Genomic DNA, 16282 nt, shown 5'->3' with positions numbered 1-16282 from the left:
GTGAAAGGGGAAGCAGATTAAACTGGAAAACAGTGATTCATCAAAAGCAAGTGTTCCCAAGAATGTACCGGCTTCAGTTAATTTTAATGTAGAAAATGATCCAGGCTAAAGTGAAGGCAGGCAGTCACACGGTTCTTTCTTTTCTCATTGAATAAGACTAACAATTGTCAAATCAGCTCTTTCAAAATCTCTTGAGAAATCCATGGTAGAGATACCATGGTAGAGGTGCCAAATCACATAAGCATGGCATGAAGAGGTTAGCTGAATCCCTGGTAGAGCATTATTTTTTCATATTCTACTATTAAGTTTTGACTGAGTTAATACTTTCATGCCTTGTAGCACTCATCTGCACACATTGAACCCTTTTGGGGGATGCACAGTAAAGAGATTTATCACCTGGCCATTTACGTAAGATGTTTGGGCCAAGCTCCTCAGGTACACACTGACAAAATATTGCCACTGATTTCCAAATATCATAGACTAGCTGGTACCTACTCCATAACTCATCCAGAGAAACATTCTTTTCCAGAACTAAACATTTGGTAAATTTCTGTTCAATTCTCAATGCATGCAAAAGAGATGTTTGGTTCCTCCAAATCTCCAGCCTAGACATTTTTTAACCATGGGCAGCATAGCCACTAAAACAGAGAGCTAACAGAGTACACGAGTAAAAAGGTTAGGATCCTGGAGGGAGAGAGACTGAAAGTGGGAGAAAGCAATATGTGAGAGGATCTCTCTCTCATGAAGGTGATACGAAAAAATTATGGACTACTACTGCTCCAGTAGTAGTAAATTACGCAGATAATCTGGATCTTTCTGCCTTACAGTTATGAAGATACAATTAACCTACCTTAATAAAACCTCTGGTTTTGAGTATAGATACACCAGTATTATATTTTGAACAAACTAGTTCCTGTAAGTTGCAAGAGACCAATATATCCTTTCACTTCATGCATTTTAATTTTTTTCTCTATTGCAAATTTTATAATAAAAGCTGGGGTGTTTTAGTGTGTAAATTTTAAGCACTTTAGTTACAGCATCCCTTCCCTGGTGACCTTCAGAATACTCCAGTAATCACAGTGTATCTGTTCAAAAGCATTCTTAGCTGGTTTGGTCTAGGTGAATATTCTTTGAATTTAATTTCATTTAAATTCAAGTTTTCACAAAATCCAAACAATAGTATATTATACAAATAAAATTGTAAAAGAATGCTATTGGGACTCCATTAGGAACCTAGTCTACACCTAAAATATAAATAAATTTGCCCTAACAAATAAATCCAAGGGACCGAAGTTCTAAATCACAGATAGTTAAATCGCAGACATATTAATTTTTAATATATCTCTTAAAAAAAAAGTGTTTGAATTTCACATTTTGCTGTAAATCAGGAAAACTCCTTTGACTTCATTACCATGATCTTAAGTTCTCATTAAGAATATGTTAAAGAACATTCCACACTAGAGCATGTAAATTCAAATCTATTGAAAGAAGCATGTGCATGTTATATTATGCAGTGTAAAGCAGTGGTACACTCATTTCATTACCACGAACTGTTTTTCTAAAAGGTTTAAGTAAAGTATACCTATCCCATTGTGTAGCTTTCATACTATATGATGAAACCTAATGCAGTTCACATATTTCTCTGACTATTGTATTGAAATAATAAATATATCTTGTTTAAAAGGAACAAGGAAGAGCATGAACACACACCCACACCCAGACTCCTGCACACCCCCAAAGCAAATATTCACACACTATGGTGACAGCTGAATTATTCTGTGGTACCAGATCATCTTTCAAGGGTTGATAGGTTTAAAGAGGAAGGCCACTGTAAATCAAGTATCGTCACTTTTGTAATGTGGACTGCTACAGGTAAAAATAATGGTAACTTTTTGTTAAGATAAACTGCTAGAAGGCCCAACACCTTGTTATTTTGTTTTATTTTTTTTTCTTTTCCCTGAAGCCATGGATAACTCACTGGCTATAGAATCTGGTGTGGTAATAAAAATCTCACCTGACTTAAGAGTTGTGATTAATTAAACAAATACAAGTTTCTGCTTTATGATGAGAAGAATCTGACTGCAGATGCCATTGACTAGATCTCTATTAAGTCAACAGTTAAGTGAATCAACTCCAGATGTTTATACAATTAATTCCTCCATCCTAAGGTCCTTCCATCACCAGTGATGAAGCGCAGACCTTCTATGGCTTGATCAGCTGACATTTTAGATGCCTACTTCGGTTGAAGTGCTGTCTAAGAGAACCCTCTTTATTGCTAATGGACTGAAAAAGGGCATCTTTCTTAGTAGCTCACATATGGATGTAGACATTGCAGGTATCTACATTTGGATTGATGAATCCCATCTCATGTGTTCAGCACAAGACAGGTTTCCCCTCTGAGTCATTAGTAAATCTGTATTCAAGATGAGACCAAGGGATAGCTTGCTATTGAAAGGTGCTGTATTCAGTTTAAATAAGTTCATTCAGGGCTATTGGTTATGTTTTAAAGATTTAATCCTCACTTTTTGTTCATGAGAAAGTATGCTATTGCTAGTGTCTGGACTATATTCCATGTCAGGTATCTACATTTTGGAATAGATTCTGATTTTAATCCTTGAGGGTAGATAGAAAAGTAAACTATAGTAAAATGTACTCAGATCATTAACAGGATAATATTAGTTACCAAATATTTAAAAATTGAATGAAATTTAGTATTAAAGACTAAACTTCTCAGTCACTTAAATAAGCAGTCATATGCTCTGTCAGATATAAGAGGCATCATTTGGCTGACGCTGTTGATCTACCACAGTGATATTTTGAAATGGAAAGCTATTAAGCAAATAAGTGTATTGAAATTAGCAGTGTTCACATCGTTGTAGTCAAAATTCTTCTATATTTTCATGTTTGAGCCTCCTAGTGGAAGTCATGTTTTGCCTTTCTAATTAAATATTTGGTTACCCAGAGCTAGCTTTATGCTTTGGAGAAAGCCAAGCTCAAGTCAACAACTTTTTGAAAGAAACTTTTCTATAATTCTACCAAAAAAAATCTAAAATGTTCAGAAGGAGAACACCTTTTTCTGAGTATCACATTATATTGGAAAATAGACCAAATATGTATGTAGTCAGGCAGATCCTGTCTGAGGAACTGATCATTATATAAGTGGACTCTGAGGAGGTTTCTTGCTTTCTTCCTTTTGTTAAATGGAAGTTGGCTGACTCAAATGATTTCTGTGCCTTTTGGGCAGTATTTTCAAAACAGGATTTCTGAAGTCAATTTCCTAAATTTGTACCTTGGAATTTTAAATGGGTGTTCTGATTTTCAAGATCTAACTATACTTTTCCAATCAAATAATCCATTAAGAGGGCAAAACAGGATTTCCAGTTGGATGCTTAAGGAAAAAAAAAAAAAAAAAAAAAAAAAAAAAAACAAACCATAAAACACAAAACCCCACCCTCTTTTCAAGATTTTCAACACTAAAAGAAAGTTTAACATATGATCTGGTTTTAAAAAGTGCTGTGTACCCAGTAACTCCTTCAAAAGTCAGTGTCTTAAAGCAGTAGTTTTCATTCTTAACAGCATGAAGAGCCTCAGAGGATCCAGAAGGGTTCCCAGACACTATATATGCCTTTTGTCACCCTTTCGGCCCTATTGCATTTGGAAACTGCTGAGGTGATATTCAACACAAATATTCATAGCCCTCCTTGCTGCTCTAATTTGTGGTTTCCAAGGACTTGCTTCTATAACCATAATGGCTCAAAAATTCTCTGTTCAAATCCAGTCCGTTTTATCACTCCCTTACCATGCATATTCCTGTGCCTTTGGTTTTACTAGAGAAGCTGGGTTTATCTTCTTATTGTCCAGAATAATTGTTATATACTCTAGTTGTGTAAGGGTTTCATCTGTCATAATCTTAACAGCACTGGATCAATGATAAAAAAAACTGTTGCCAAATTCACACATTCAAAGCCACATGTTCCTCTATAAAATCTATATTTTTTTAATGAATATTTTAAGACCTTTACTTTAGTGAGCCTTAGTCTTTGACAGTACTCAAGTCATGTTTTCATTTTTTTTCTGCAATTAGAAAAATGAGGAATCTTTTTGTTTTTTTAATTAAAGTTGTGATTTCTACATGATCACAGGAAAAGAAAAATAACAAATATGGTGAGACAAGATAAAATGACAAGAATTGGCAACACTGTGTTTGTCAACAGGATTGAAATGATGCTATGGTTATTGTTTTCTTTTTGTAAAGATGATCTCTTCCTTCTTTTGCTTCACTTATGTAGCAACCATCTAGCTTTGTGCAAGCTCGGCAGATCATTAAAATCGATGGTCTGGGCTTCCAAGGACTCAACAAAGGTCTTACTGCAACACTGGGCCGTCACGGAGTTTTCAACATGGTTTACTTTGGATTCTACTTCAATGTGAAAAACATTCTTCCAGTCAATAAAGTAAGTTCTTCATACAATGCAATAGACAAACAGATAAGAGTTTTGACAATTGAATTAACTCTGTATTTTTCTGTGCAAAGCTGTGGCATTTAGTAATAAACAGTGACTAACCTAGCTCTCTCTTTTGCAGAAATCAATAGCATTTTAATAGAATCAAGCAAAGGATTTGTACTTCTCACTTTTTAAGCAAATCTGATTATAAATAAAGTAGTCAAGTTTGAATTCTCATTTTTATGAATTTCCCTTTATACCATGCTAGCAATGTAAAAAGGCAGAAATCAAGATACAGGTATGTTATGCTTATGCTAGGTTTGTATGCACTTTTTTGTGGTAAACTGGCTTGGAAGAGAAAAAACAGTTTCTAGAAGTTCTTTCAGTATTCACAAAGGGGCTAAACTTGATGAGATGGCAGAGCTGCAGTATGAAGGGTATTCTGGCCATGTTCTGGGTCTATTTACTCAAAAGAGAGTTCAGCCTTGTGGTGAAGGATGACAGGGCAGATTTATCCATGTGGAAGGGAGCTAGCCCAAAACAGGACTTACAGGGTCATGCACAGGAGCTTTATGTAGTTTGTAAGTTAAAAAATATATATATATATTTATTTAGAGCTGTAATTTCACTTGAAGCAATTTTATTTAATAGTCTTATATTCATTTACATTACAATGGAAACATTTCCCTTTACAACAAAGGGAAATTTTACTAATGAAAACATGATAATATTGGCAGCTTTCTAAATAACTGTGTGAGTAACAGCTAATGGATTATTAATGACTCCGGTACGTTACTTACTGAGCTGTGTTTTCACTAATGTGATTTTTAGATGATGACAGTTAAACAGTCACAGGTGTAATATGTAGTGATATTCATATATGAAGCTGCAATTTACATCAAAAGGGATCAGTTTCTACTCCCAGATGAAGTAACACTTCTAACACTTCTTTTTTTTTCTGCACTTCTGAGTAGCCTGGTATTTTTGTTGGCAACATTGTGTAAATGGAGGAAAGCTCCACTTCTTATTTGCAGATCATTAGAGTAAATTGAATTGTTCAAGAGCAGCTAACCCACAAGTTTCTACAAGTTTCTTTTAGTGCATGTAAGCATACTTTACAATGTACTTTACTCACACATTCTAAAAATTCAAGGCACGAGCATAGCTTGATACTAAGATAGAAGTAAACACAATTATGTTGATCAAAAGATGAAAAAATAATAATCACTATGCAGAACATTCAGAATCATATGCAGGTAAAGACAAAGAGGCTTGAATGCAACTTCTATGGAAATCCTGAAATGTTCTTGCATAGCACTTGAAGAATAGTAATAATATTTGACATAAGCATGCTTTCCTAGCCTTTCAGTTTAAAAAAATGGGAAACAATTATTACACGATTAGAAAGGTTCAGAGCTTTATGATCTAAGAGAATTAGCACTTTATACAGATTTTGTACGATACAAAGAATTGTTAACATCTACAACACAGATTTAAATACATCTAGAAAACAAAAAAGAAATTACTTGAATGGTGTCAGCCAGTGACCCAGCCGTCCTGTACTTACTATCAAAAGCAAAAGACAATTTAATCAATGTAGGATTAGATTGCATTAACTGCACATAAGTGGAGAGGTTTGCCCTGTGCTCAGCCAGTGCAAAGTGGCTTGCACAGTGGCTACATCTGCAATGGGAAACTGTGCAGAGTCACTGAAACTCAGTCATCTGTGCTGTTAAATGTTCCCTGGCACAGCGCTGGCCCGGGCCAGCCAGCACTGTTCTGGATACGGCCTAGGAGCTAGTGCAGACAAGGAACCATTCCTCATAGGCAGGTTTCATGCAACCAGTCTGTTTTGAATGGTAATAGCATTTAATAACTCTAATAAAGTTAATAGGACTCTCTAGGCCAACTGGCATCAGCGCCATAGACAGTTCTGTACATGTAGATATAACCAATAATTCTGATCAAACTCCCATTAAAATCAATACAAATCTTACCCTGAATTTGACAGGGCATACATCAGGCCTCATCTGGCTTGTGCTAGCCAACATTATGTCTCAGGTGTTTACATGAATTGAACTTCACTGACTGGAAAATGGAAGCATTCAACAATACTTTGTGATCTGTAACGTAAGCCACTTCTGCCAGTAGGCAGGCACCAGAGGCTAAGAGTTATCAAACCTGTACACGGAATTTAGTAGAAGCTGTTTTGCAGATAGTCTGAAAAATATTAGACAGTTGTAACTTTTCAAGATTTCTCGCAGACTTGATTTCATTACAAAACCTAATTTGTTCACTTTGTATATTTTGCCAGAAAAGAAAATCTTAGTCAGTCTTGTGATATTGACAAATATATAAAAATTGTGAAACAAGAATACTACACTTTTGAAATAATTTTGGCTCTTGACTATGTATCTGCTGTTCACCATCTGTAACGTAAGTGGAAAAATGTATGGAAATGTCCATATGAGCCTTTTAGCTGTCAACAGTGCTAAACTGTGCATTAAATTTGCATCCCAATTAGAGATGTTTGCAGCTTATTTTGCCAAAAACAATAAACCTTTTATGTTGAGTGGTCAAATGATATAAATGACATGTGTGGGTTGTAAATGTTCATAATGAATAATTTTTCGTATGTTCAGTCTGTTCTGCTAAACAGACCATTTACAGCCAACCTCATGCTCTGTTTACTGAAAATGGAATAATCCAGACTTGTTTCAATTGCCACTAATGTATCAACCGTAGAGCATTAACAGCTATGCATCTGCACTAGCAATCAAATTAGTCTGCAAATTTATATCGTCTCAGTTTTATGGCACCTGCTTTTATAGCACATTTCATAGGCGTCCAGCAGCTCTCACTTCTCAATTTTTTTGAAAACCTAACTAATCATAGGTTTGATGGTAAACGTTAGTTTCATTAAAACATTTGCTCACTACCACCTCCAAGTGGCTGTCATATTTCTTAGCAATATGAAATTTCCTTACTGTCTGTTAAAAGCCCCCTTTGAAATGTGGCCAACTGCAAAACTCATTTCAAGTCAGGCACTGCCTGCCCCAGCTGCCACAGATGTGCCTTCTGTTAAAGGGACGGCTGCATCAGGCAGTGGGAGCTGGACGGTGGGTTGTTTTGTCAGAGAAAGGGCTCTGAACTTCTATAGGCAAAGAAAAAGAGATGGGAAACCAAAATGGGCTGGTTAGCTTGGTGAATAAATAAGATATCAGACAACAGATTTATTTTAGTTGTCTTCAGATCTGTAACAACATCAAAGTTATGTGTAGGAACACAGAGTGAAAAGGGCATGTAGTACAACAGAGTTTAAAAAAATAGTAAACCAAAAGTGATTTAGGAGAAGACAGTGTTAGAGTGGGAAGTGGAATAACCTCAGAACTACCATCCAACTTCAGGTTTCAGGATGACCTGGGAACTGAAAGCAAAACAAAACAAAAAAAAAAAAGGTAAAGCCAGTGCTGTATCCTGTACAGTGTCATAAGCCATCAATTGATCAGTAGTCTCCACTGTGAGCTGTCCTGTGGCTGTTGAAAAGACAGCCTGACAGCCTGTGTTGTTTAAAGACTTCAGCCCAGGCCATCATCACCAAAAGAGGTTACATCAGAGGGGGACAATCCATTGCTACCTCACCTGCTCCGTACTGTGGTATTCCTGTAGACAAGACAAAGTTTAAGGAGAGGAATCTTTGATCAAAATAAAAATGTGAAGAAGAAACACAAGTTTCTTCTGTTTTCCTACAGAAATTAGGATAATGCTGAAACTCGTAACCAGATTCAACCATAGGTGACAGAGAGGCAGGTTTACAATAGTTAAGTTCTTGCAAGACATAGAAATAATCATTTAAAAGGAAGAGAGATCCTACAAGTGTGTCTTATGAGTGCCCCAACTGAGGGAAATTCCCACTGGGAACTTATGCCTTACTAAACACTGAATTCCACAGGAAAAAGCCCATGTAAGCCTTAGTCTGGCCTTGTACCTTTCCAGACATCAATATCAATGAGTCACAAGGGCTGATTAGACATCAAGGTTCTTTCATTCTGGTATTCATGGGGTTTCTCTTTTTTTTCTCTTTCATAAATTACTGTATAACTGAGACTGAAGATGAATAGTGCAGACGAAAGTACTGGATGCAGGGGTAAACAATAAGACATCCATTTCTGTGTGCCCTTTTCTGTGTAGCTAGTGTCTAAATGATGCCATGAAAAGTCAACCTGCTTGTAACCCACCACTTTATGAACAGTCTGATCATCTGCATAGACTGACTCTGCATGGGAGAGCTGCTTGGAGTTACAGCAGAAGCCTCATGTGAAGTTGGAAGATCAATTCTGTTTTTACCAGTGTGATTTATGGTTCTCCAGGTGGCCATTCCCCAGAACCTGCAAGAACATGCACTGGATAGTGAACGACAGGAACACTAGGTACCTCTCTTGGGTAAACCTGGGAGTCACTGATAGAGGTGGCTATGGGACTAACAGAGAAAATAGACAAATCTGAGGACCTAAAGGAATTGGGCAGGAGTTTCTTTTGTCTCTTTGGTGTTCTGCTTTCAACAGTCAAACAGTAATCTACAAAAATGGTGATGAGTAAGAGGAACAAGTACAGATCTATCTGGCACTTCTCTTACTGACTGTACTGAGTCTCCAGAATTATGTGTATTTTGTATTTGATGACCACCAAATTTTGCTGTCTCTTGGTTTTTTATTTACATCGAAAGTTCTTTGGTGCAGATGTTTGTTTTAAGACTAAATGAAGTCCTAGATTTGCCCTATGGTTCCAAAAGGTTATAGCAAAAGACTAAATAATAGATAATAATAGTATTTATAAATCTAGAGTAAGATTAATAAAAACTTTATCAGGAAATTATATTGTGAGAAAAACAAATCACTGAGAGGATTGCAGACTGTTTGAAAATGTATACCCCGTACAATAGACAACCACGTCACTGTGGAGACTAGCCAGGACATTTATCCTGGTGGCTGTCATTCATCTTATGCTGTCAAACATCTGACAGGTGGATTTTAAAAACTTAAATAAGTGTCTGCTGCAATGAGATTGCACTCGAGGAGGAATCTGAGATGATACCAGTGTGAGAAAGCACATTTATTTCAAATAAAGTGCAGCTGTGACTATGCATTTTGGAGTGTCTTTCCTGATCATCAATATGTTTATTGTAGTTATAATTTCAGCATTTCCTCTGCCTTTTGACAAAGATCAGATCAACATTGCATTAATCAGACAGCAAGCTATAGTTTACAATAAGGAGTTTGCTACGTAAATTCATGCGATGGGCAGAAGTTCAGGGTCAGTAAAACTATGAAGCTGTGCTTTAAGCTCTGGTCAAATCTTGACAAAAATTGTGAATATTCTTTAAAAGAAACAAAACATGATGTTATCACAACAGTGATGAGACTCACTTTCATCTTCCCATTTTTACCCTTTCTGGAGCCTTGCAATGAGTCTACATAATTTTCTCCTCCTTACTGCTGATTTCTGCTGGGAGTTTACATGCCTCCAAATCATCTGATCACATCTGTACCAGCCTCTCCCTCCCTAAGAGTAGAATGTGACAGCCTTTCTTCCCAGCTTTCCTCTAGAACTCAACAGGAAGACCCAGACCCCTTCTCTCCTCTGAGTTCTGGCTCAGTGTCTGTATTTAAAGCAATTAGAGTTTTTCATGTGTTCCTTGTTGCTTTCCTGAGAGCTATCTCCCACCTTGCCTCTCTCTGAATATACCTTTTCTCCTCTGTCTTGGAAGCTCCCCTTCCTCAGATCCAATTGTCCCTTTCTTCCACTGCCTGTTGACAAAGGAAGCCCCTTTTAGTGGTTAAAAGCAATTATCAGGCTGGCTAAAGCAGTTCCTTACAGCCTGTTTTGCTGCCCAACACTTGATTATAACCAATGTAGGTCAGGGCCTGTGGCACCACTTATCTTGCCATTGGAATTTCTATGCTATTACACTTTACCTTAGCCAAAAGGGTCAAGAAGCAATACTACTCCTTATTCCTGGCCCATCTCCCTCTTTGGTCCTGTATGTCCTGGGTATACCAGGCAGAACCAGAGCTGGCCAAACCAAAGCCTTGTCTTTTAGTCTCCCTTGTCACACACAGGGAGGTGGAATGTGCAGCACAGAGTGCAAAGCCTCTCAGCTCCCTTCCTGGCTTCTCTGCTGACCCATTATTTGACCTTGAGCAAATGTATTTAAATTTAGTGGTCATTTCAAATCACTTTTGGCACTTTTGTGCCAAGTGTAACTCATCTATAAAACTAGTATTATGGCTAACATTTTCAAAGGAGTTTAAGGAACTTAATGCAAATATTCCACTCCAAGTATTAATTTTGGGCTGATTTCAGTAGACTGCTTTGCAATTGCCAACTTCAAACATTATTCTACTATTGTTATTTATTTTTCATGCAAATTGTCAGAAATTGGCATTCTCCTTATCCAGTAAGCATTAGCCTTTTATAGTGAACTTATCTATGAGGTGCTCAGAAGTATCAAAACATACTTATTAAAGTATTCTTTCTCATAAGATATGTACCTCCAACAACTGGGAAAAAAAAAAAAAAAGGTTAAAAGATCACAAGACAAACATCCAAATATTGAAGCAAAGAAACTTCTGAAAATACCTTCAGTTAGACAAATTAAGATTTATTGATATTTTCATTTTATTGATTTTTTTTTTGTTTAAAATAGAGTTAAATTAGAAGTTTCTTTGAGACACATTCTGCCACTTTTACTCAGACTGAACAGGGCCTCACAAGGGAAAAACAAGTAGTATTCCTGAGTGTCTCTGTGGTTGGGTTTCTAAACACTATTATGCATGTCAGTGGACTGTCCACATCATCTATTTCTGCTTACTTCAAGCAATCTACCTTAGGGACTTTGAGCTGTACCTTTGAAGGTACCTACTGCTCTCCTGCATTCACCGCATATGTGAATGTGGTGTCCTACCTCTGAACACTTGGATTGCACCTAAGATGGGTGTCTAAATCAGTACAAATATATCTACTGTGGTAAGTCATAATCTATCTTAAAATGATTTTTCATCTATTCTGGAAAAATTGAGTTCCAAGCACGCATGACTTTACCAAAGGTTTATTTCATTGTTGGATGAATAACTATGCTGTTTATTGAATTAAGTGACCTTCCTTCAGTATGGATGAAGATAGTCTGGAAGATTTTAACAGAGATCAAAGATTTAAACAGAGTTTTTGACAAAGCGCCCAGCAAATAAACAGGTGGATGAAATGGTAGGCGATGGAAAGCCTTGGGCTTTGAAGAATGAAACTGATAAATTAAAACTGTCACCAGTGGGTGACACTCTTGTACGTGGGTGTGTATGTGCTAGATTTAGGGCTAGAATTTTCTGTTGCTAGAAATTATGGAATATAAAAGAAGGAATTAAGCAGCATATGATTTAGGAGGAACTTATGGAGTCTCCACTTATTTAAAATGTTATGATAGGAATAATGAAGTATAAACACCAGAGAGATAACATCTCAAAATTTTTTCTCCCAAAGAAAGCAGGGAAATCCAGCAGAATATGCATAGATATGGAATTTATTAGTGATGCCCACTTCTCTCTATTTTTAATGGCTGCTGGTGCTCACAGGGCAGGGACTTAGGTGTACAGGAAATGTGGTTCTGCAGTGTCATAAAAAGGTGAGATGATCACAGGTTATGTTATCCAACCACAGCAAAATCATTCCATTGTAAATAAGTAAATTGGTATTTCACTTCCTTGTGGTATACTGTGATGTGGGGTGGCACTGTCTAAAATCAAGTTTCTGTTCTATATTTTCTGCTCATGCTACATAAAAATCACCTTTGCTTAAAAACAGTATTCATATATGTTTTTCCTCCACTTCTGCCATTTATGAAAGCAAGAGGATCATCAGCATCTTTTTTTTTTCTAATGTACAAGATATGAAACACAAAATATTTGGTCAGTGAACTGCATGGTGCAGAAGTTAGTGACAAAACTGCCTCTGCTAGCCAGTTGCGGCATTAGCACTAGACAAATACCTTTTCCTTGTGTCTTCTTTCACAGGATCCCAGACTGTTATGAACATTTTGGCATTGTCCATGGGGTAGGAAAAGGACAGATTTTGGTGTGAAAAGAAAGACACTGCTTCCTGATAGCACCGACTTGCACCTACCTGATAAAAAAACAATGTTCCTTTGTCCATGTAAGCATTGTAGACAGAGGCATAAATTATGTTTGGAAATTTCTTTTATCAATTGTAAGCATTAGCACAGTAAAATGCCATTAAGCTATGCTTTTAGGAAAAAAAATAACTTTTTAATTATTTTTAACAGCTAAATCTATCTTGAATCTATTATATGAATGAAATGACCCAGATATTAAATTGATGGATGCCATAGAAAAACCTTTCCCATGAGATATATTATAAAAAATCAAGGTATATAGCAAAGCTAGAGTATACCATTGCACATTTGGTTAGAATCCAGTTTTGTGAATGGACAAAATGCTGCCTTTCAACTTTTTTGTGTCACAAATACTGGAATAGAAATAAAGCAATTTGTTACAATTTCCTTTTAGTTGTGTTAGTGCAATGTCAGGTTTTCATAGATGCTCACTTGATCAGACACCCACTGTGTCTTGTACTCTGTGGCACTCTCAATCATGAAGCAGGCAAAGCTGGCATTGGGAATTCACCAAAATATGAGAATTTTCAATCATTCGAATGCAAAGGATTTGTCAGGAGCAGCAAGACTTGAAAGTCAATGTTTAACAAGGAAATATTTTTACCTGACATATATTGCCTATCCCAGAGGGCAGCCCACTGTGCTCAGCGCTATGGAAGAAAGTGTCCTTGCATCAAACTGTGTGGCAAAAATACTTCAGACCATTTGACCGTTCTGGACTTTGAAAAGTTGACAAAGCAGTGCTAGCCTCCTCGCTGCAGCCCGGTTTGAGGAGGTTAGTACAATCTGGAGTAGTACTTAGCTGTCAGGTGTGGGTACAACCATACACCTGGAGGTAGGTAGGCACCATGCTGGAATGGGGCTGCCATACTGCTGCCCCTCGAACTTCAAAAGGAATCCATTTGTCTTCTCTAGATACCAGAAATATTGGCTTTATTTTATTTGCATTTAAACAACTGTCAGCATGCACAGAATAAGCAGAAATTTGTTGCTAAGCTTTTTGCTAATAAAGTCTTGCAATTCTTTATGTAGCCCAAGCCATTCTAATTTTTAAAAGATATTACAAGTATGTTTCATGTTCTGCGAAATCAAAGTGTTGAGTTTTTCTGCAAGTACTAAAAAGCCCTGTCGATTTTGATGTTTCTCTCTAAACACCTGTATGGACTTCATCCAGTGCATATTATGGAAGTTTATGTTTCTTGTTGATAATATGGAAAGAAAAACTTCTTCATTGTTTCCTTTTTCAGTCACAAATATACAGGTTTAGGAAACAAAGAACTCTTTCATTTTAATATTGTGCTGATATTATAACATGGCAAGATCATTTGTTATCTTACTGGTGATTTTCTATAATTAAAGTACCTTCACGGAAAAAAAATGGAACTGTATATAAAGAGTTTGATATAGCAAAAAACTGTCCTTGCTGTTGAAGACCAATAGCAAAAAAATTATATGCATAGGAAGTGGCCTGGAACACACTTCCCTATGACTTCCACTACTTAGAGAAATAGGATTAAACTTGCTTCAAGAGACTTTGACTCCCAGATAGACTCTGGGTTCTTTGATGTCATAGAAAATGCCAAGGTAGGAGGTCTTTCTAAAAGATCAAGTAAAACCCAGTTGAACTGTGAACTGTGAGTGAGCAGAAAAGTTTTTAGATGCCCTTCTAACCTGCTTCTAACTTTTACCGTGAATATATAGTAGGGTTCAGAAACAATCTGTTGTAAATTCTTCAGCCAATTAGCTGAGTGAGTTACCACCGTTTATAATGCGCAGAACGTGGAGGCTCTTGTGCAGTTGCGCCGAGTTGGATTGTTAATAACAGGAAGCTAGCACTTCTCAGTACAGTGGATCAGCTACATGTGAAAATAAATGTAAAAAACCTGGAGGGGAATGGCAGCAGACTGAGATTAGCCTTTATTTAATTTAGCATTTGGGGGTCCAACACACAAATGAGCGTTTTAGTAGGCTTCATGGTGGAAGTTGCTGTCATTTGTAAAATATTCTGGCCAATTAGCTAATAGTGTGCTTGGATTTCTCCTGTTTTGATACAGTAATACTAAGTACATTGTGAAGCCCAATTATACAAATCATCCCCATATGCCATACCAGTCTTTCTTTATGAACTGTGTTTATAAATCCTGTGTGAGGAAATGTGTACTTCAGCAATTTAGACCATGTGTAAAAACATAGCCAATAGGATTGTCAAGAAAACAAGTTCCAGCATAGGAAATCCTAATGTGTTCCGCTAAAATAACACGAGTGTGTTGTGTTGTGTGAGTTTTCTGATTAAATACATATTACTTTATAGTGCTTAACCTGCATAGCTCCTTCAGTTTCCCTTTTTATTCTTTATTTCTCTCTTTTTTTGTAGGATCCAAATTTGGAGTTTTTGAGGAAATTTGGAATTGGGCTAGTCTCAGGAACAATAGCCTCAATTATTAACATTCCTTTTGATGTTGCAAAAAGTAGGATTCAAGGACCACAGCCAGTTCCTGGAGAGATCAAGTACAGAACCTGTTTTAAAACTATGGCAACAGTCTATAAAGAGGAAGGGTAAAACATTCTTATTTTAATAAATGTCCAGACCTCTGGTTTAGTTCATATAGGTCCATAAAACCACATTGTTATATTTCAGATTTGATGAGGACCATTAAGCCACCCTGAACTAACATATCAAAAGAGCACAATGTAACATTTTGAAAACGTGTTTTAGAATTACAAGGAGATATCCTCCTACTCCACATGAGCTTTTACAAAAGACTCACAAGATGATTATTGGGTTGTAAAAATTTACATTCCACAAATAGATGCTTCATGTATCTTGTGTAATTTTTTCATCTCTTCATTTTGTAAAGGGAAAATAGCAACAGAAAACAGAATATTTCCCAATTTAATTTAATTGTAATTATACGGACCTCTGTACCTTTAAAATGACTGCTGAAATAATTAAATTGGGGACAGATCCTTGTTGCAATAACGTTTTCCAACTTTTTAAAATATTTCTCAAGTGGAGACTGAGTTGTAGCTTTGATATTCAATTATAGCAGTCATTTTGTCCATGTATGCAGCTGTTGTTAACAGACTTGTCTTGAAAGTAAAACCGTCTCACTGATTAAAGTCATATTTCTGATTGGCTAGGCTCACAACGTTGCTTTTGTGACTGAACATTGATTAACTTTTTCTCTTCATCTGATCTGCCTCTGTAAAATGTTAAAACCCAGATACAGCCTGCTATTGAACATTTGTAATTTCAAATAATTGCTTCTAAGTGCTCTGCCAGCATTTTAACAAACACATACTAAAATTCCATTCTCCTTTTAGAGCAAGAATATTGTTTGAAATGTTTTGTTTGTTTTTCTTCTGGTACAGATTTCTGGCCCTGTACAAAGGCTTGGTTCCCAAGATCATGAGGCTTGGTCCAGGTAATTTCACCTCTGTCATTTCTACATTGCTTTTGTTCTTGTTTTCTCTTCCCATTTTCAGTTTCCTGAAAAAATGTAGTAAACATCAGTCAAATAAATGAAACAGCGTACCAGAAATCATCAAAATCTCTTTCATCTTTGAATGATTTCTTTTGATAATAGCATTATCTAATAGTACCATAGATGGGCTTGTCTAAATATGTGTCTGAAATAATTATTTACAAATACAC

At 36.5% G+C, this 16282-nt stretch overlaps 1 protein-coding gene across 3 annotated transcripts in view; it reads left to right on the top strand.

Annotated features, from left to right (window-relative positions):
• The window catches only part of SLC25A21 (solute carrier family 25 member 21), a 264536-nt gene that overhangs the window by 244474 nt on the left and 3780 nt on the right, over window positions 1-16282 (top strand). For all 3 annotated transcript variants that reach the window (XM_042790921.1, XM_033008569.2, XM_033008568.2), the window contains 3 exons: window positions 4290-4454; window positions 15002-15183; window positions 16000-16052. In XM_042790921.1, coding sequence (XP_042646855.1) covers window positions 4290-4454; window positions 15002-15183; window positions 16000-16052 — 400 coding nt within the window. The remainder of the gene's footprint in view (window positions 1-4289; window positions 4455-15001; window positions 15184-15999; window positions 16053-16282) is intronic.

This window comes from Tyto alba, unplaced genomic scaffold (genome assembly GCF_018691265.1).
Source record: "Tyto alba isolate M040663 unplaced genomic scaffold, T.alba_DEE_v4.0 Super-Scaffold_18, whole genome shotgun sequence".
Lineage (NCBI taxonomy): Eukaryota > Metazoa > Chordata > Aves > Strigiformes > Tytonidae > Tyto > Tyto alba.
This window is presented reverse-complemented; position numbering and strand designations above follow the sequence as displayed.